This window comes from Schistocerca serialis, chromosome 1 (assembly GCF_023864345.2).
Source record: "Schistocerca serialis cubense isolate TAMUIC-IGC-003099 chromosome 1, iqSchSeri2.2, whole genome shotgun sequence".
Taxonomy (NCBI): Eukaryota; Metazoa; Arthropoda; class Insecta; order Orthoptera; family Acrididae; genus Schistocerca; species Schistocerca serialis.
This window is the reverse complement of record NC_064638.1, coordinates 712507195-712529425: the sequence shown is the minus strand read 5'-3', so window position 1 is coordinate 712529425 and position 22231 is coordinate 712507195. Positions and strand designations below refer to the sequence as shown.

Below are 22231 nucleotides of genomic sequence, written 5' to 3'. Positions count from 1 at the left end.
ACACACACACAAACAGCTCACACACACATGACGACTGTGTCTGGCTGGCCTCAGCAGCCAAAGACAGTGGTGACGTGTGTGTGAAATGTGTTTGTGTGTGTGTGTGTGTGTTTGCGTGTTTGTGTGTATATTTCGGAAGAAGGCCTTGTATAGTAGTCTTTTTGTCGTGCCTGTGCGCGAGTCAACATCTCTGCTATATGGTGAGTAGCAATCTATCCTTTTCATAATATACACGTAATATAAGGTTAACACAAAATTGTTTGCTTTACATTTTTTCTAGATACTTTACTCATTGATCACGTTTCACTGAAGTCACCCACCTTATGATTTGTATCTTAAAAGAGTAAAAACGTTGTTAGAAACACATTACTGAATTTGCAATCTTTTCTGTTTTACATTGAAAGTTCTTTTCAGGGATGTTAAGATTGTTTTTAGCCCATTTTATGTCACTACAGTACCGTTGTGGGCATACTTGTATAGGTGTAAAGTGCCCATTATACAGAGATTTCTGGTCATAAAGTTATATTGGTGAAAAAATGCTGACTAAAAACGTAGTTTGGTGACCACAGATCCTTGCAATGACCTTAGAACCGTTTCCACGTATTCACTACATCAGTTAATACTACATTTGTGCCTCACACTTGGTATTGCGATACGTGCATGAGTATGGTAACTTTTTACCTCAGAATCTTGGTAATGGAATGTGATATCGAAAAAAGTTTCGAGGTTCCTCATGAACATTATCTTAAGAACATATGGTAAAAATTTGAACAATTTGCCAAGAATAGAAATGATGGAAATGGCCATCCACACAATTGGTACTTTTCGTATCCAAAAATCATGGTTTTTTTGGGTGTATTTTGATCACATATACCGATTTTAGAAAATGGGAAAACGGTGTTTTTGAATGAAATTTGAGCCATTTGCTATGCTGATATTCAGGTAATTGTGGCCCAAGGTGCAATCGTATCAAAAAACAGGTTTTGACATTTTCTGCAATAGTGCGGTAAATTTGAATCACTGGATCTCGGTAACAGATCATGATATCGAAAAAAGCTTTGAATTTTCCCAAGAATATCATCTAAAGAACATATGCTAAAAATTTCAACGATTTGCCACGAGTAGAAATTATAGAAGTGGTCATCCTGATGATTGGTACTTTTGGTATCCAAAAATCATGTCCTCCATCCACCCTCCTCAGGAACCACCAATGAACAAATATGCATTTATATGCTGCATAAACTCCACTATAGATCACAACTAATGCTAAGGAACCAACCAATTTGCTCAATTTATCTGGGCTGGAGGAAGTGTTAATGTGTAAATTTTGCCCTGTACTGTAGGGTAGATGCTGTGTCGTCCGAACAAGACACAGCCATGGCAAAAGTGCCACAGGCACAAAGATGCAAGCTGGTTTCAGTGCCATAGAGATGTGCCACTTGCGCGAGTTCCACATTCGCCACGGGTGGCGCTGCAGATGAAGATATCGACTTTGCCTCGGCCTGTTGCCAGCTGAGTACAATGTGCCAATGACTGGACGATAACGGAGAAGACTATTTGGCAGATAGAAGAGCAGCTCTCCACCCACTTGGTTATAGATCATCGTCCAGGCCTTACTTAAACAGGGAACATCATTTAGTGGTCTCTTAAAACTGAGCAGACATTTTTGTAAATTCATTTTGCTATGTGCTGTGAAGTTTACTATGATTATTTGCACTTAGCCATTGAGGGCCTTTTTTGTGTTATATCAATGCAGTAGTCACAAATATAAGTAAACCTTTTTAGCTGAATTGTGTGACTTTGTTACTAATTTGTTGGAGTGTTCTAGATTCTTCATTCTCCTATCCTGTTACCTTCCCCTGGGTCATACCTGTGTAATAGTGACAGGGAGAAATTGCCTTAGCGGTGTACTGCACCAGAAGCTGTTTCACAAAATCGCACACTTGGCCTACTGTAACAACAGTGGCAACTTGGCCTCCACACCAGTAGCAATGAGGCCTTTACTAAACTGGTGACAAGGGCTTACAAAAATAGCTACAATATACCCATTCTTCTGACAAGTATACAAATGATTGGGTTGTCCGGAACACTTGACCTCTATCTCTACGATCAATAGAACCTGAGGTATGACCACCTGAAAAATCGCATTTTTGCACACAGAGTTTTGGAACATGCTGGAACCCTGCACTATCCTGCATGGACTGATTTCCTCAAATTATCTGACTATTGTTTACTTCATATAAAGGGCTGCATCTTGCATTCTCAGCCCCATGCCTTGTACTGCAGTCATAAATCTACTCCACTCTGTTCACACAATATGCATCTGACATGTTTAAATAATCATGTTGGTTACCTCATAACCAGTCTAGTATTGTGTGCATCAAGAATGCTCATGAAAATATTTTCTTCTTCTTCTTCGTTTCACCCAACTTTGGGGTACGTTGAATCAATCACTTCTGTGTGTTCTGTGCCTTTCTTTTCGCCCAGTACTGCTTCATTCTTTCTGATCTTGCTTTTCTTTCCTCATCAGAGATGACAATCGCTCTTTTCTTTCTATTTTGGAGCTGGAATCCCTCTTTTCTGTCTTTGCTTATCATTTTTGCGGTCCTGTCTGTGAGCATTTTTTCTGTGATGTGTAGTTCTCTTAAGTCTTTCTCTGTTTGGATAAACCAATTTGGTTTGGATTTTTTATTCCTGAAGTAGTCAAACATTCTTTTTGTAAGTCTATTTGGGTTCATTCTGAGAATGTGCCCATAAAACTCAATTCTTCTTTTCCTCATTGTATCCGAAAGTTTTTCTGTGGTTTTGTAGAGTGTTTCATTTTTGGTATGAATTAGTTTGTCGTTATGAAATTTGGGGCCTAAAATTTTTCTCAATATTTTTCTTTCTTTGATCTCTAGCCTTTCAATTGGGCCATGGTTAGTGATAGATAATGTCTCAGCTGCATATAGTGCTTCTGGTTTAATGACAGTGTTGTAATGTTTTATTTTTGAATTCCATGAGAGGGACTTTTTATTATAAGTATTTTTAGTAAGCTGAAAGGCTAGTTCCACTTTGTTTCTTCTTAATTCTATTGCTTTTTTCTCAAGGGCGTTCCAGCTAATCCATTCACCAAGATATTTGAATTCTTTAACAATTTCGATCTTTTGGTCTCTTACTTTAAGATATTTCATTGGCTTTTTTATATTTGTGATTATTTTGGTTTTTTCAAAAGAAATTTTAAGGCCTATTTTCTCTGCTTGTTTCTGTAATTCGAGGATCTGTTCTTTGGCTTCTTCCCATGTTTCAGCTAGTAGGGCCATATCATCTGCAAATGCTAGGCAATTAACCTTGATGCCTTTGTTTTTTGTTCCTAGTCGGATTCCACTACTGATTTTCTTGTTCCATTCTCTTACTATTTTTTCTAGGGCACAGTTAAATAACAATGGAGAGAGTCCATCACCTTGTCGTACTCCAGTTTTTATCTCAAATAGGTCTGAGAGTTCTCCCATAAATTTAATTTTGGAGTATGTGTTGGTGATGGTTTCTCTAATTAGGTTTGTAGTTTTATTGTCTAGGTTCAATTCTTTTAATATGGAGATTAGAGAGTCCCTGTCTATGGAGTCGTACGCCTTTTGAAAGTCAATGAATGTGATGACATACGCTTTTGCTCTCGATTTTTGGTAGGTCATAAGATTTTTGAGGTTTAGAATTTGTTCTGGGCAGGATCTTCCCTTCCTGAAGCCTGCCTGGTATTCTCCAAGTTGACAATCTAGCTGGGGTTCTGCTCTGTTCAAAAGGACTTTAGACAGTATTTTGTATGTTACGTCAAGGAGCAAAATCCCTCTGTAATTGTTGGGGTCTGTTCTGGATCCCCTCTTATGAATTGGGTGAATGAGGGCCATCTTCCATTCATCCGGAATTCTTTCTGTTTTCCATATTTCTTCAAATATGTTTTGGAGAGATTCTATGGCATTTCTATTGACATTTTTCCACAGTTCAATATTTTATTTTTAAAAAAATGAAGAAAAAATTAGTAGTAGATTAGGGAAGAACCAGTTAGGTCATATTACAAGCAGTGGCAATTGAGAAGTAATTTTTGCAGTGAAGCTTATTATAGTCAGTGGTTACGGAAACCCAAGGAACATACATGACATTTGTAGATGGCTTTTAATCATGTGGAATGAAATAAAATGTTTCCCATTCTTAGACAGTGTTGTATCAACTGCAGGGATAGAAAGGTAATCCATTCTCTCGAAGCAAACAGTATTAGGCAGCACTCATGGAATGCTATGAGACCAACATCACGCAAGGTCTAAGGCTAGTTACTTGTTGTCTCCACTGCCATTGAATTTGTGAATTGAAGAAGCAACAATTAATACAAAGCACTAACACATTGGTGTGAGCCAGCAGGGGCAGCAGTGTAGTATTCTACCATGTGACATGTGCTATTAATTGAAGGCAACATGACGTCTTACAAAACACTTACATCCCTCCGTGCTTGATGTCTTCCCGAAGGCATTAGTATCTTCCAGTGGGATAACTGTCCATGTCATATAGCCAAAACCATGCTACCATGTTTTGAGGAGCATAATAGTGAACACATATAGATGTCTTGACCACCAGATTCACCTGATATGAACTTGATGGAACACATCTGGGGCACTATCAGGCGTCAGAACTGCACCCACTAACCACCTACCGAGCACTTTGTTGAAGCTATGCCACACAAATGACCATATTGCATTCCTAAGGTGGGCAAATGTTCCGATTCTAGTTTCTCATTAATTACCAATCTTACAATTGCCAAAACTCGATATTGTTACTGGTATAGTCCGTATCAATTAAGCCAGGTTTGGAAAAAATCTTACCTTCATAGTCTCGGATGTTATTGAATTTAGCATATTTAAAATGAATGACTAAGTGAGGGACATTTATTTTTTTGCTTTCTCCAAAAAAATTTCTGCTCCGAGATATAGCCCTTCAAAGATGATACTCTGCATAGCATTTTGAAGATGTGAATTTTGGAAAAAATTTTAAAATGCTGTATCTCTGGAACAGTTCTAGATATTTTGTTGCGTTTTTTTATTTGAAAGATAATTGCTTTATGATTACAAAGAAATCCTCCATTTGAACTTAGTGTTTTAAACTTTTTTTTTTTTTTTTGTAATTTATGGAATTCTTTTTTTCTTTTTTCTTCAAAAATGCCAATCCATAAAATTTTGATTTTTTTTTTCTGTTGATGATTACCATATAGTTCTACATTCCCTGAAAAGAAGAGCTTCCACTTTTAGATTGAACAATTTTTATAAACAGTTGAAATTTTTGCCATACATAAAACATGTTTTATTACCACATTATCCCATAACACGCTCATAAAAATCAAAACCTAGCCTTATTGTAACTTAATTTTAATTTCGAAAGATGAGTAAGAGACTCATTTTTCAAGCATTTTAAATGGTTCCAAAATGTATGTGAGAGGTCCAAAGAATTAAAGGTTTCAATTTTACAACTTCTGTGCACTCTGTTTTTTACTGAAAGTAGCCAATCAATGAACTAAAAATGTGTTCCACTGCTTCAGTATCTTCCTGTGATAGAGTATGATGCCTTTCTGTTGAACCAATAGGAACTGGAGCTCTTACAGTCTTTAAAACATTGTGAACAGGAAATGAGCACTGATGGCATTGTTGCTGTCCTGTAGCTGCAAACCTATATCCTGTAGCTGGTCCATGTGGTAGCATAAAGTTCACTACAATTTCATTTAATCATAACTAGTGTCTATAAATGCAGTAAGTGAAACAGGCAAAAAGGAATACAAACGTCTCAAAAATGAGATCGACAGGAAGTGCAAAATGGCTAAGCAGGGATGGCTAGAGGACAAATGTAAGGATGTAGAGGCCTATCTCACTAGGGGTAAGATAGATACCGCCTACAGGAAAATTAAAGAGACCTTTGAAGATAAGAGAATGACTTGTATGAATATCAAGAGCTCAGATGGAAACCCAGTTCTAAGCAAAGAAGGGAAAGCAGAAAGGTGGAAGGAGTATATAGAGGGTCTATACAAGGGCGATGTACTTGAGGACAATATTATGGAAATGGAAGAGGATGTAGATGAAGATGAAATGGGAGATATGATACTGCATGAAGAGTTTGACAGAGCACTGAAAGACCTGAGTCGAAACAAGGCCCCCGGAGTAGACAATATTCCATTGGAACTACTGACAGCCGTGGGAGAGCCAGTCCTGACAAAACTCTACCATCTGGTGAGCAAGATGTATGAAACAGGCGAAATACCCTCAGACTTCAAGAAGAATATAATAATTCCAATCCCAAAGAAAGCAGGTGTTGACAGATGTGAAAATTACCGAACTATCAGCTTAATAAGTCACAGCTGCAAAATACTAACACGAATTCTTTACAGACGAATGGAAAAACTAGTAGAAGCCAACCTCGGGGAAGATCAGTTTGGATTCCGTAGAAACACTGGAACACGTGAGGCAACACTGACCTTACGACTTATCTTAGAAGAAAGATTAAGGAAAGGCAAACCTACACTTCTAGCATTTGTAGACTTAGAGAAAGCTTTTGACAATGTTGACTGGAATACTCTCTTTCAAATTCTAAAGGTGGCAGGGGTAAAATACAGGGAGCGAAAAGCTATTTACAATTTGTACAGAAACCAGATGGCAGTTATAAGAGTCGAGGGACATGAAAGGGAAGCAGTGGTTGGGAAGGGAGTAAGACAGGGTTGTAGCCTCTCCCCGATGTTGTTCAATCTGTATATTGAGCAAGCAGTAAAGGAAACAAAAGAAAAATTCGGAGTAGGTATTAAAATTCATGGAGAAGAAATAAAAACTTTGAGGTTCGCCGATGACATTGTAATTCTGTCAGAGACAGCAAAGGACTTGGAAGAGCAGTTGAATGGAATGGACAGTGTCTTGAAAGGAGGATATAAGATGAACATCAACAAAAGCAAAACAAGGATAATGGAATGTAGTCTAATTAAGTCGGGTGATGCTGAGGGAATTAGGTTAGGAAATGAGGCACTTAAAGTAGTAAAGGAGTTTTGCTATTTGGGGAGCAAAATAACTGATGATGGTCGAAGTAGAGAGGATATAAAATGTAGGCTGGCAATGGCAAGGAAAGCGTTTCTGAAGAAGAGAAATTTGTTAACATCCAGTATTGATTTAAGTGTCAGGAAGTCATTTCTGAAAGTATTCGTATGGAGTGTAGCCATGTATGGAAGTGAAACATGGACGATAAATAGTTTGGACAAGAAGAGAATAGAAGCTTTCGAAATGTGGTGCTACAGAAGAATGCTGAAGATTAGATGGGTAGATCACATAACTAATGAGGAAGTATTGAATAGGATTGGGGAGAAGAGAAGTTTGTGGCACAACTTGACCAGAAGAAGGGATCGGTTGGTAGGACATGTTCTGAGGCATCGAGGGATCACCAATTTAGTATTGGAGGGAAGCGTGGAGGGTAAAAATCGTAGAGGGAGACCAAGAGATGAATACACTAAGCAGATTCAGAAGGATGTAGGTTGCAGTAGGTACGGGGAGATGAAAAAGCTTGCACAGGATAGAGTAGCATGGAGAGCTGCATCAAACCAGTCTCAGGACTGAAGACCACAACAACAACAACAAGTGTCTATAATCTCTGTAATCCACTAGTCACAGTCATACATACACACCACAAACACCCGCTTCTCAGATTGTGAATCTTAATGTTATCCTGCTGTTTCTGAGGTGTTCGCTGAACGAATGAAATTTCTTCTTTTTTGCGCTTTAAAGTGCATGCAATATGAGTTTGCCCCCCACTTTGAGTCCAGAAATGTGTCTTCTAAATTCCTTTTACAGGAGTAGTTTGTTTGGACCATTCTTCTTTCTTCTGTTCATGGAATTCTTTGCTTTCCTCTTTGGACAAGAGAATGAGGGTAGTGGGGGTGTAAGATTTCACAACCCTCGTAATATCCTAAGCATTCTGAATCGCAGCTGTATTTGGTCGAGAAAGATTATGTTTTGTAGCATGGTGCTTCAGCAGGCTTCCTACACCATTACAAGGCCCCTTCCGTGAGCAGTAGCACTGTATACCCTGTTAGTTGGCACAAGTGACTTAACTCGGTTCAAACAGCTAGTAACAATTTTTAAAATGACTAGGAGCACCATCAGAAATGATGATGATCTCCTCTGCCCCTGTTTGCAGTTGAAGAATTTTGCACATTGCTAGCAAAGGATGTGCGGAGTTATGTTCTGTGTCATCACTTATAACTGCAACACTTTTGGTCTTGTTTTGAAAATGTGTCACTCCTGTAAAAATTGAAATCTGGTCATTACTCCAGTGATATCCTTGTACTTCTTGTGGGAGAATTACAGACCAGTTCTCAGCAAAATCACAGTGAAGTACTAAATATAGTTCTTCACCCTGTACACATCCTTTCACTTCTGCAATGTGTTGTTGCTGCAATTTCTTCAGACGTTGGTCTGTTACTGCGTTCACTGACCATTTACCAAGTTCATCAATGAAACTGTCAAAGGCAACAGTTTTCTTAAATAGTTCATTTTACTCCCATGTCGCATATGTAATTTCTGCAGAGTTATCTGCTACGTCTTCCAGGCCAAGTGTTTGTAAAGACTGTCCTCCCTTTCCATGGAAGTCTCCACATTCTTGAAACAAAAAATCTCTCACTTTACGTTACAGACTACTAATGACTTCGCACGCCCAGCCAAGGGGTGTCATATGTCACGTGCTCCAGTAAGTTCTTCAAAGTTACCACACAAAGTTCAAAATTCGTGCAGTACACACATAAACAGACATCTCTAGGTGGGTGTGGAACTCCCCTTAGGTGATAGTGCATAAAATTTTGATCTTTCAGTATGTGAAGTTTTATTGTTGCTCTTATAAATTACAAAAGTTTCTTTAATGCTGCGAGTCATGTACCTCTTCCCTTTCACAACTTTTTGACCTTGAACTGTTGCAGTTATAGTGCCTTTTTGGTTGTCACTCTGGCAAGAACAGTCCCATTTATCTTCCAGATAAAATGACTGCACTATTTGAATATGAGCTGCTTCTATAGGATGACCGTTATAGGGGTTTGGTCTTCCAAAGACTCCTTTTACAGACCTCACATTTCTTGATTTGTCTACCATGTACTTTGATACTGATGGAACATGGTTATATTAGTTCAAACTTGCACCTTTTCACTAGGCACAATATTCAACAGCTGATTTGATATTTGTGAAAAAATCCTGGCAAGAGGTGCAAGAGTGCTTTGGTTCATTTTCTACTTAAGATCTAATTTCTACTTTGAAGAGTGTGGTCAGTTTTGCTGTAGTTTATTCATCCATGGCTTTAGTAATTTCTCTGCACTTTCTTGATGCGTAGAGCTTATGACTTGACTTCACTGACCACAGTTTATTAACAGGACTCACACCTACCTCTATCGTTGACTGATTCAGGGTATTTAATTCTTCCTCTATTGATGCAAAATCTGCATCATGTGCACCATGGGAGGCATCACCTTGTTCAGATACTATCATTGTTGTTATTCTGTCAAAACATTTAGAACACAAAAAGCCATCACTAGAAATGTCTTCACCTTGAAACAGAGTCTTCAAATGCGAACACTTATTCTCAAGCTGAACAAAGTCTGTTTTTTTTTTTTTTGTTTGTCTTACATAACACTTTTCTATGGATACGCAAAGGTCAGCCAGTCAGAAGACATTTGAAATAGCCCTTTTCATAAAACACACGGCAACTGGCAAACTCCTCACCAAAACACAGAACTCACTGAATGGTCTCAGATTTCTTAGAAGCCTCTTCAGTAAACAAATTAGCACTGAACAACTACAATACAGAAACCTGCAATGAACAACCACTACAAAGAAACTGACAGGAAACTACAACAAAGTGTAAGGAATTTCTGCAACAATGAAAGTCAAAAGAAATAATTGCAGCAAAGAAAGTGATAAGAAATAACTGCGGCAAAGACAATAGAAATAGTGGAAGCACTCCTTTACAGACAATATAGCACTACATGGTACTAATCACTTTAATCTAACTTTTCTGGATTGCCATTTTTGAGGAAAAAAATTCTGTAAATTATAAAAAAAATTCAGAAGGTGACAGTAAAAGAACTTTGACAGATATGTTCCAATGGAGGATACCATCGTAATCATAAAGCAATTACATTTCAAATTAAAAAAAACTCTAACAAAATATCTAGAACTTTTACAGAGATACAGCATTTAAATTTTTTTTCCGAATTTTGCATCTTCAAAATGATGTTTGCAGTGTCATTTTTGGAGGCCTGTATCTTGGGGCAGGAATTTTTTTGGGGAAAACAAAAAAAATACATGTTTCTTACTTACTCCTGAATTTTAACATGTGCTAAATTCAATAACATCTGAAACTGCAAAGGTAACCCTCCTGCCTGAAGTGATACGGATTATGCCTACTAGTCTGTGTGTAGAAATTTTGTGAATTAACACTAATAACAAATAAAATCTTAGATATTAATTAATACTTCATAACATAAAGTGGTTACATTACTATTCGTAGGAAATATAGTATGTTGAGACTTTCTTAAAAACAGTTCATACCTCTGAAACAGGTGGTTTAACTACAAAAACTTGTGTAATTTGTGAGTCATTATGGTGCTTCATATTTTTTTTTAAACCTTTTTACTAAAAAGATGACACACCCATTAGCGCAGGTTAGGGTTTATTTATAAAGTGTATGTGTTAGGGTTCACTAGTACACAGGAAGCCCCCTTGCCTCATTGGTAACAACAGCTCCTGTCAGATGATCAAAGTTAATGCTGTTGGGTTTGGCTAGCATTTGAATGGGTGACCATCTGGGGTTGCCAAGTGCTGTTGGCAAGTCAGGTGCACTCAACCCTTGTGAGTCCAACTGAGGAGTTATTTGATTGAAAAGTAGTGAGTCTGGTCACGAAAACTGACAGTGGCTGGCAGAGTGGTATACTAACCACATGCTTCTCTATATCCATATCCAGTGACGCCTATTTGTTGAGGATGACATGGCAATTGGTTGGCACCAATGGGCCCTCCGAGGCCTGTTAGGACAGGCACAGGACTGTGGTTGATAGATGAACTGCGTTCTTGTCTTATCTATATACCGTTGTGTACTTTGTTATTGGTTTCTGTGCATACTAAAATAGAAATTTAAGTGATTAATTAAAGTAGCTGGAAAACAATAATTGAAAAATCATTGACAATAACAGACCAAGAGCTCAGTACTTCTTTGTGTGACTGCTTGAAACAATTTTTGTGTCTCAAAAGATATAAATACAAAACACACTTTTTACAATGGTTTTTGGTTTTTCTGTTACATGATGTTAACCTAAGCATTCATAGGGAAATTAATGATCAGTGACAAGGAAATGATCATAACCATCTGATCTCTTCTCATTGCAAGGAACAAGAGCGGGAGGATTGCAATATTTGAATCTTTCAAATGCCTCAAACTCAGGTTCTGTCCTGAATATCTTTCTGTGGAATTTTGTGCCATTTTTCGGGTATTCTGTATTCCATCCAGCCGCTCACTCAAACCAAGTTGAGGAACTGGAGAATGTTCATAAAAGTCCATTTCCTGGCCCAAAACCAACTTTGGTAACACTCCATTTGTTGATCCCAGAGGTCCACCACCCCCTCCTCCTCCACCCCCATTGACTGGTTATATCTGCGTACAACAGAGGTACATGGAATGAATGTGTTACCACTAATCCAGCTTCTGTTCTGGGTGAATTCAACAGTCTTTTAATCGCCTTGAACAGTCTATGCTGATTCTCCTCTTCTTGATTTTGTATTATCATGGGAATTTACTCCTATCCTGGTTGTTATATTTGATCCTGTTCCATGATATTCCATGTCAACAGATTTCTCCAACAAGGATATTGTAGTGAAATATCTGTCAAAATACAAGTAGCTTCCACAAGGAATGATCTGTAATATCCAAAGAACCACAGAAGGACTAAGTCCCAGCCCTGCATCATCCAGGTTTCTTGAAGCACCGTGGTATATTCTGAAGTCCATTACCTGATTACAAAACTTTTCAAACCTATGGACTAAGGCTTACTTTTGAAAAACTGTTTTAAGTGACACTCTCAAAACAGTAATTATGTTTTCACCGATGGGGAAGTGAAAGCAAATTCAGAAAATAATTATACAAAGTGACCTGCACATTTGTGCAAATCTGGTTTAAAAGGATTAGAGGACTGCATCTAGCTTAAAGGTTAATTGCTAGTATTACAAGTAATGGCACAGTGTTGTCGAGTGCACTGATAACACCGTGATCTATGCTTCCATGCCATTTTGTGCACAGTATTTTTGCTAAGGATTACATTTTGTTCCTGTTGCATGGGTAACAATTAGTTTAAACATCTTTATTAATTATCCATGTTTTCTTCTCACAGATGCCTCAGAAATTCAAACCAAAATAATTCAATTAATAAGGTAAAGGAAACCCGAGGTTCAGAGCTTTTGCCACAGAAAAGGAAATGGAGGTAAGAAAAACTACAGGCAAGTTAATGAATAAAATTAGATTCCATCTTTTGAGGTTGCAATCTGAGTTAGTCAACACAAACAAAATTCCATAACAAATTTTTTCTATAAGAGAACACTATAGAATGATTTAAACATAAGTATATTTCCTTACAGTATATACAATATTAAGCATGTATAACTTTGCATCTTTGAATTTCTTTCAAATATCTCTGTTCCACTAGTACTAGATTACAGTATTCACTAGCAGTCAGAGTAGCAACATTGATTTGTATCCCTGCAAGTCTTTTAGTGAGACCCTAGAGTAATCTGACACATGGTCCAGTCACAATTGCAGATACAATGTGAATTCAGTGTCATTTGGTGGTGTGCAACCCTCAGTAGCAGTGGCAGCCAGTTCAAATGTCTCTTCTGGGTGTGTGTGTGTGTGTGTGTGTGTGTGTGTGTGTGTGTGTGTGTGTGTGTGTGTGTGTGTGGGTGGGGCATTATTGTCCCATAGTTTTAGTTCGGGCAACAGCATGGGAGAGGTCTGTGCCATGATTGCTGATGGAGTTGGCTGTTGTGTAATGGCAGATCACACCAACTGACCTGCATCCCCACATTTGCCTTGCAAACCACCAGGAACATTTGCCAAAGAACTGGAGGGAGCACATCCCTCCAACGTCATAAATGGGTACATTGACACTGCTGTGGATGCCAAATGCTATATGGCTGATGCAGACTTGATGTCCGTGGCTGACCTCACTGTGAATAGCAACAGTTGCCGAGGCAGTGGCTGCATAGATGGACAGGGGTCAATCTCCAAGGCAGAGTCATCTGATGACGCATGCACATGAAAGTCGGGCACTTGCAAAGTGTTCCTGGGCAGCAGTGTGGGCGTTTTTTGTTAATTGTGTGGAACGTCATTGTGATGTTGGCATCTAAAGTAGGCTGTGAAGGGTTAAATATATGCAGCTAATGTGGTAACAATGACCATATAATAAATCTGCCAGCGAAGTGTTACGAAAAGGCAGAGCACGATAGGTGATGAGAAACAATAACAGAGCATTTTCCCTTGAATGCGGGGCATCAAGTTTGGACATATGAGCCTTGAAAATGTGAATAAATGTCTGGCTTCACCATTTAATTGAGGAGAGGACAGTGTTATTCGCATATGAAGAATCCCATTTTGTTGACGTAACTGTTAAAATTCCAATGAAAGAATCTGTCGCCCATTGTCCAAAACAATTGTTCCTGGCAAACCTTCTACACAAAAGACAGAAGCTCTTTCTCCGCTAGTGCTAGTGTCAAATTCATGGAAATGACAAATAGATACGTGCTGATGCATCAATGATGGCCATCCACCATGTGTTCCAGAAAAGGCCTTCAAAATCATATACTATATGCATCAGTGATAATCAGCCACCATGTTTTCCAGAAAGGACTAGCAAAATCTTTGGGGTTGCATTGCCAAGGACCGTTAGATCGAGACCACTTTAAAAATTCCTGGTGCAGTGCTGCCGGTTATCTGTGCAAGCATAGCAGTGGGCCACCATATGTTGTAGCTGATTGTCAAGCCCGGGCTACGTACAGTGCTCTTGTGCCAACTGCTTAGTTCTAGTGATTCCCCAAAGTCTTCTGGATATCAGTTCCAAAACATGTTGCTGCAGTGATGCGGGAATTGTGACTCACATTTGTTCAAGAGGAGCATGCAATAAAATTATACCATTCTGAAGAGGAAGGTTGTGTTGCACATAATATTTGCGTTCTACAGCATCTGAAATTGATTTTCGATTATGAAGCCAACCCATCCGAATGTTAATACTTGATCGGTTGTACTGACTGATACTGTTCAGCAGCTTGTGCGATCCACTGAAAGTCAGCGGAAAAGCTTCGGTAGATCACTTGTTACAGCGGTAGACCACTGAATTACATGAGTTGATGTCCATAGATCGCTGGTTCGAATCTAACATGAAAGAACATTTTAACTTATTTGTAAAACGACTAAAACTCATCTCATATGATAACCAAATCACAATCACAGAACTTCACCACACCGATCAGAAACATAATATTATTGTATTTTCCTTGCTGTTTATATGTGCTTACATTTGCAATCACTATTCACGCACTTTATGTTCAAAAAGCTATTTTCTATCTAATGTGACCACACACTTTTTACTTTATGAGAAACAATGTTTTTATCTTTGTACTGACCAGCTAGGATTCTTATTGTTTAAACTTTTGTAGTTTCTTCAACTTAAATAAAAATGAACTAAGTTTGCTTCAGACTACAACGTTAGTTTACTCTCACTAACATCACAGCTCTTATGCCTGTGTCACCTGCGTGTTGTACACATTATATATCTCTCCATATAACCTCATCATCCTACACCTCATTGTACTTTAGGCATATGGCGATATCTTCACTACTTAGCAGTGCTTTCCAAAAGCAAAGTAAATGTGTTTGTGCTCCGTTGTCCAGTTCTCAGACTAACACTAATGTGAAGCTATATACAGGGTGTTACAAAAAGGTACGGCCAAACTTTCAGGAAACATTCCTCACACACAGACAAAGAAAAAATGTGTGGACATGTGCCCGGAAACACTTAATTTCCATGTTAGAGCTCATTTTAGTTTTGTCAGTATGTTCTTCCACCTACGCTCAATGGAGCACGTTGTCATGATTTCATACAGGATACTCTTCCTGTGCTGCTAGAACATGTGCCTTTACAAGTGCGACACAACATGTGGTTCATGCACGATGGAGCTCCTGGACATTTCAGTCGAAGTGTTCGTACGCTTCTCAACAACAGATTCGGTGACTGATGGATTGGTAGAGGCGGACCAATTCCATGGCCTCCACGCTCTCCTGACGTCAACCCTCTTGACTTTCATTTATGGGAGCATTTGAAAGCTCAAGTCTACGCAACCCCGGTACCAAATGTAGAGGCTCTTCGTACTCATATTGTGGACGGCTGTGATACAATAAGCCATTTTCCAGGGCTGCATCAGCGCATCAGGGATTCCATGCGACGGAGGGTGGATGCATGTATCCTCGCTAACGGAGGACATTTTGAACATTTCCTGTACCAAAGTGTTTGAAGTCACGCTGGTATGTTCTGTTGCTGTGTGTTTCCATTCCATGATTAATGTGATTTGAAGAGAAGTAATAAAATGAGCTCTAAAATGGAAAGTAAGCGTTTCCGGACACATGTCCACATAACATATTTTCTTTCTTTGTGTGTGAGGAATGTTTCCTGAAAGTTTGGCCGTACCTTTTTGTAACACCCTGCATAATACATCCCACAATTGAAACAACAGCTGCAATCAGTTGTTGCTAACACTATTTTTATATTTAATGTAAAACTTCTAAAAATATATAACACTTCCAGGATTCAAACACTTCACCTCTTTCTCTGCAGTCAGATGCATTATCCATTGTGCCACAGAATGCCTGCTAGAAATAGGCTCTCTGCTGGGTGTCTTCGATGGAGGAAATCAGTACAAAGTTTTGCCAAGAATAATTTTATTGTGCTTTAGGTCGCAGCTCATGACTGATAGTTGACAATCTTAGTTTTAATATATGGACCCATTTGCAAAAATTCGACAATTCCTTAGTTTCGAGCAAGTTTAATAATGTTGCCAGGAGCAGGGAAAAGAATGTCCGTCGTCACACATACCGTCACTTGAAATGGGTGGAGCATAACTGCATCAATTTTTGCAAGACTTCCACTATCAGTGTTCACAAAATTCCTTTTAGTTTTACTTAAAAGTTGTAACTGAGTTTTCCATCACTTAATAGCTAAACTGTTTGCAGAAAAGTAGGTAAAAACCTCATAACCTCGGCTAATCCTGTTATAACACACATATAGCTTCGTCTTACTCCTATCCTGTAATGTCATGAGAGCATCAGCCAACAACAGAGCGTTTTCAATCACGTGACCAGATATTTATATTTAATGATTTTTAAGCTTTAATTGCACAAAAATAACAAATATTTTGTGAGAACATTGACTGTAAATGCTATTTAAATATTGTAATCAATCAGAATAACAACAATCTGTGTAGTAACACTGTTCACGTTTTACGTCGCACTTCACTTAGCGTAGACCGGGACTGTGTCCTAGGCATGCCCGATGTGAACTGACCGGGCACAGCCCGTGCTGCCTGAGTTGTTGTTGTTGTTGTTGTTGTTGTTGTTGCGCTGGCAGAGGTCGCGGCCGAATTCTCGCGTGCCCTCTGGTGGACGGGACTCTACTTGCGGCATCTACCGTCCATGGCGCGCCGTGCCGCTGTGCGCCTCCTGCGATCTTTCTGGTGGCCACTGCACTCCTCCTTTGGGGGGTTAAGCCACTGTGATCCACTGCATCGGAAGGTGGAGCATCGTGCAGGAGCGATGACCTCCACGTCCATCGGAAGGCTGGAGTCGAGGGGATCTGCCAACCCTCGAGCCGGAACCTTCGAATACGGCTGGAAGTGACCCACACGAAGAGGCCCCCGTCGTCCCACCACCGGAGCCCGGGACAGAACAGAAGACAGGCCGTCGAACTCCGGATCCTGGTCCACCCCGGGAGGGGCAAGACCCAGTGGCGGGGACGATGGGGAAGGGACAACCACAGGTGAACCAGCCTCCTGACAAACCGGGCCTGCGAGGGGGGCTGGCTCCCGCTGGGGCATCATTAACGATGGCGATGCCGGTGCTGGAACTACTGGAGGCTGCCAAGGCTGAGAGCCATCGCAGTGCGGTGGAATCACTGGGGGGAGGGGTGGTAGTGTCCCCGGAGAAACCAACACAGGTGTCGGCAATGGGGAAGCCGGTGCCCGAGGGGTCGGATGGTGGGTGCCCAAACGTGGACGTGGCTGATTTTGGTGACGACGTACCTCCCGGTCCCCTGTCTGCAAGGTATAGAGGCGGCGGCCATTTCGGCGCAGGACCACTGCCGGTATCCAACATGGATTGCGACCAAACCGACGTGCCCAGACCGACATACCCGGTGGAAAGCCGGGTACTCCATTTTGTGAAGACTGGTGAGGTCTGGGCCGGAGGAGGTGCAGCAGAGTCCTAGGTAGGCGCCCGTGGAGGAGCTCTGCAGGGCTGCATTTTCCAATTGGTGTGGTCCGGTATGCCGTCAGGAAAAACGTCAACACCTTCTCCGCAGGAAATTTGTGCACATACTTTTTCATCTGCGTCTTAAATGTGTGCACCATGCGCTTAGCTTCCCCATTCGATTGTGGATGAAAGGGGGGAGAGCAAACGTGCCGAATACTAAAGCGCCTACAAAAATCCTGGAAGGTCTGCGAAATAAACTGAGTTCCATTGTCCGAGACCAGGGTGACTTGCAGGCCTTCCACAGAAAAGATTTTTGCTAGTGCCTTGATTGCAACTTCTGAAGTGGTTGAGGAGCAGCGAACCACATATGGAAATCGGGAATAAGCATCAATGATAATGAGCCAAAAGCCATTGAGAAACGGGCCCGCAAAATCGATGTGAACACGTTCCCATGCCTGGGTTGCAGGCGGCCATGAAGAGAACGCTGACCTGGGAGTTGCCTGTTGGCTCGCACACTGGGAACAGGCGGCCACTAACTGCTCAATCTCTCTGTCAATACCGGGCCAGTACACATGTCTGCGAGCCAAGGTTTTAGTATGGGAAACACCCCAGTGCCCCTTACATAATAACGTGAGGACTTCCCTTTGCAAACTTGCAGGAACAACCACGCGAGGAGCTGTATCATCGGTAGCCAGAAGGAGAACTCCTTCCAAGACGGCGAGGCGGTCTCGTAGAACAAAATAATTACGAAGAGGGTCCGAGGCCCGGCCTGGAGGTCGGTATGACCACCCCTGCTGAATGAGGCGAACTACTTGCCGAAGAACCGGGTCAGCTGCCGTTTCCCTGGTATCTGTAGAACTAGTGATCGGGAAGCCATCAACCGCTTGGCGGGACGCCACATCCAAATGAAAACACATAATCTCCTCTCAATCGAACTTAGGATCCGGGCCTACCAGAAGACAGGAAAGAGCGTCTGCGTTGGCATGCTGTCCGGCAGGGCGAAAATGAATGTCATAATGGTACTTAGAGAGGAACAAGGCCCAGCACAGTAGTCTGTGGGCCACCCTATCCAGAATATGAGAGGTGGGGCCAAATAACGATATTAACGGCTTATGGTCAGTGATTAACTGAAACTTCGTGCCATACAAGAAAGGGTGAAACTTGGTAACAGCGTAGACAATGGCCAAAGCCTCTTTTTCCCACCTGGGAGTAATGGGCCTGTGCAGGACTAAGAGTTTTAGACGCAAACGCCAGTGGCTGCTCGGAGCCATCCGCGTTGCGATAGGCCAGGACCGCCCCCTCCCCCATACTGCGAAGCATCTGTAGCTAGGACCAACGGCTTATTGGGGTCAAATGTAGCCAAACAAGGCGCTGCTGTGAGGAGGCCCTTCAACGAGGGGAACGCTCGCTCGCATGCAGGCGACCAATCAAAAGGAACACCCTTGCACAGAAGGCAGTACAGGGGGCGGGCGATGGTGGAAGCCCTGGGAATGAACCGGTGGTAATAGGCAATGTTGCTAAAAAAGCTTGTAACCCCTTCAGCGAAGAGGACCGCGGAAGGTTGATGATATCTTGGACCAAACTTCCTAGTAGCTGGACGCCGTGCCGAGAGATTGTGTAGCCCACATACTCAATGGACAGTTGGTAGAAGTTTGACTTACGCAGGTTGCAACGCAAGCCCACGGACCTGAATTTGAGAAAGAGGGTGCGGAGGTCGTGCAAGTGTTCCTTCGTGCTGCGGCCCATGACAATTATGTCGTCCAGGTAATTAATACAATGAGGGATTGTCGATGTGACGTGCTCAAGATAACGCTGGAATATCGCCGGGGCACTGGATATTCCGAAGGCCAACCGCTGGTATTGGTAAAGGCCAAACGAGGTGTTGACAACTGCCAGCCGTTTGGAGTCCTCATCAATAGGTATCTGATGATAAGCCTCCAAAAGATCGATTTTCGAAAAATATTGGCCTCCCGCCACGGCGGAGAACAATTCATCAGCACGAGGCAAAGGATAGGTGTCCACCACCAATTGGGAATTAATGGTGGCCTTGAAATCGCCACAAAGACGTAATTTTCCCGAAGGTCTCCTGACAATAACGAGGGGCAAAGCCCACTCACTAGAAGAAATGGGAAGAACGACCCGTAGGGCTGTCAGCCAGTCTAGCTCTTCTTTTACCTGAGGGCGGAGAGCCAAGGGATCTGCCTCGCGCGTAGAAAACGCGGGCGAGCCGACGACTTCAACATTAAGTGAGCTTCAAAGTCTGAAATACGCCCCAGGCCCTCCTCAAAGATATCCGGAAAGTCAGAGATCAAAGATTCTAATGAGTGATAATGAACGTCTTCGGAGACCAACTGTATGGTGTCAGTGATAGAAAAACCGAAAACTTGAAAAGCATCCAAGCCAAAAAGGTTAGCGGAGCTCGCATCACTGACAACAATAAAATTAATAGGCCGAGTGACGAGTCACGTTGGTAGTGAATTGACCCAGTAGGGGAATGAACTGTTTACCATAACCGCGTAGACGCCGGTAAACTGGCGCCAACGGGGGCGACCCAAGGTCGGAGTAAGTTTGTGCATTCAACAAAGAAACTGACCTGCCCGTATCTACTTCCAGTTGTAATCGGCGCGACCGAACCGACACCTCAATAAAGAGTTAGTGTGCCGATGCGTCGGAGCCTGGCCCGATGAAACTTCCTGAATGTCAACGTCTTATGTCCTCTGTAACTGTTTCCTTCGATTCTTTTGAGGCCGAGCGGCAAACTTTAGCAATGTGTCCTTTTGTATTACATTTGCGACAAACGGCCCAACGCTGGGCGCACTCCAACCGATCATGATGTATATAGCACGACACACAGGGGCCGGCGGCCCGAACTCTGTTTATGCGCCATGAGGGAGCAGCCATAACGGCCGGATAGTACCGCTCGCACGTCGTCCACCCCGGACGCAGTGGACGTGGCTGCGCGCCCTGAACCGCCGCGACGTTGCACCACGCTTCCAACTGTTGACCTGCGGCGTGAGAGACTTCATAAGATTGAGCAATGGACAGGACTTCCTCAAGGGAAGGGTCTTCTAACTGCAGGGCCGTTGCCGGACCTCCCTATCAGGGGCCGAACGAACAATGACGTCGCGCACCATAACGTGGGCATACGACTCTCGCGACTGCTCCGTGACAAAATGACACTTGCGACTAAGACCGTGCAGGGTAACGGCCCACGCCCGGTAAGACTGATGGGGCTGTTTCTTGCATTGATAGAACTCGATCCTAGCCGCCACAACATGCGTGCGGCGGCGATAATATGGAGACAGCAAGGAACACAATGCGTCAAAAGACAAGGACAAGGGCTCCTGCAACGGCGCTAGCTGCTGCAAAACTTGATACTGCGAGGGAGATATCCAAGACAAGAAAAGAGCACGACATACCTCCGCATCGGCAACATGAAACGCCAGGAAATGCTGCCGAAGGCGATGTTCATATGCGTCCCAATCCTTCGCCGTCTCGTCATACGGGGGAAAGGGAGAAGGGAACGGCGCTGGAGCAGACTGCCTGGAGAGCAAAGCCAGAAGCACTTGTTTCATGGTGGCCATGAGCTCCGTCTGCTCCTCAACCAAAACCCGCACTAAATCCTCCATGCCGTGGATAAGCTGTGAAACCGGAACAACGACGCAACATGCGAAAGAACGACCCTACTCGTCGCCAATTGTGTAGTAACACTGTTCACGTTTTACGTCGCACTTCACTTAGCGTAGACCGGGACTGTGTCCTAGGCATGCCTGATGTGAACTGACCGGGCACAGCCCGTGCTGCCTGAGTTGTTGTTGTTGTTGTTGTTGTTGCGCTGGCAGAGGTCGTGGCCGAATTCTCGCGTGCCCTCTGGTGGACGGGACTCTACTTGCGGCAACTACCGTCCGTGACGCGCCGTGCCGATGTGCGCCTCCCGCAATCTTTCTGGTGGCTACTGCAATCTGGACCATATTTTTAATGTAGGAGGACAGCCTATTGCCAAAGCTTCATATCTAAATGTGACACACCCCCTGTACCAAGCTATTACATAACGAGAGAATTTTGACCTAAGGAACAACAGTTGTATCTGTAAAAGTAAGATGACTTTGTATTTTTCAAATGATGAATTTGGAAAAATTTTTCATCTTGTGGTTGGGCAAATACAGCCTTTCATTTTATAACTCGGTGAATTTATTTCAAACTTCACAGATTTTTTATCAATATCAGTTTTAGAATCAGTGAGCTATAGAATTTACATTGCTATAATATGTCCTATTAATCAGTGTTACCTATCTTCTCTTATTGGAACTTTAGCATATATGTTCCCACAACTTCACATAATAGGGTCTCAATAATGTCTTGCAAATAGCCATGCAATATCACCGTAAATAAAAGTTACAGCAAACAGTCACTGGTATATTGTGCATCAACTGCCACTATTTCAAATAATTTAGCATAGCATTTAACTCATAAGTGACACATACAAAAACAGAATATGTTGACTTCATAACAAACAAGAAGGTAGTGAACTTTTTCTGATAGTTTTGTGTGTTGATAAACAACAAATATGTTTTTCTAACTGTTATCAATAGTGGCCAAAGTTCTCAGATTGAAACATCCCCCAGGCTGTGGCTAAGCCATGTCTCTGCAATATCCTTTCTTTCAGGAGTGTTAGTTCTGCAAGGTTCGCAGGAGA

The 22231-nt window shown here is 41.9% G+C and overlaps 1 protein-coding gene across 1 annotated transcript in view; it reads left to right on the top strand.

Annotated features, from left to right (window-relative positions):
- The window catches only part of LOC126481134 (uncharacterized), a 177319-nt gene that overhangs the window by 52931 nt on the left and 102157 nt on the right, over positions 1-22231 (top strand). The window contains exon 4 of the mRNA XM_050104688.1: positions 12416-12505. Coding sequence (XP_049960645.1) covers positions 12416-12505 — 90 coding nt within the window. The remainder of the gene's footprint in view (positions 1-12415; positions 12506-22231) is intronic.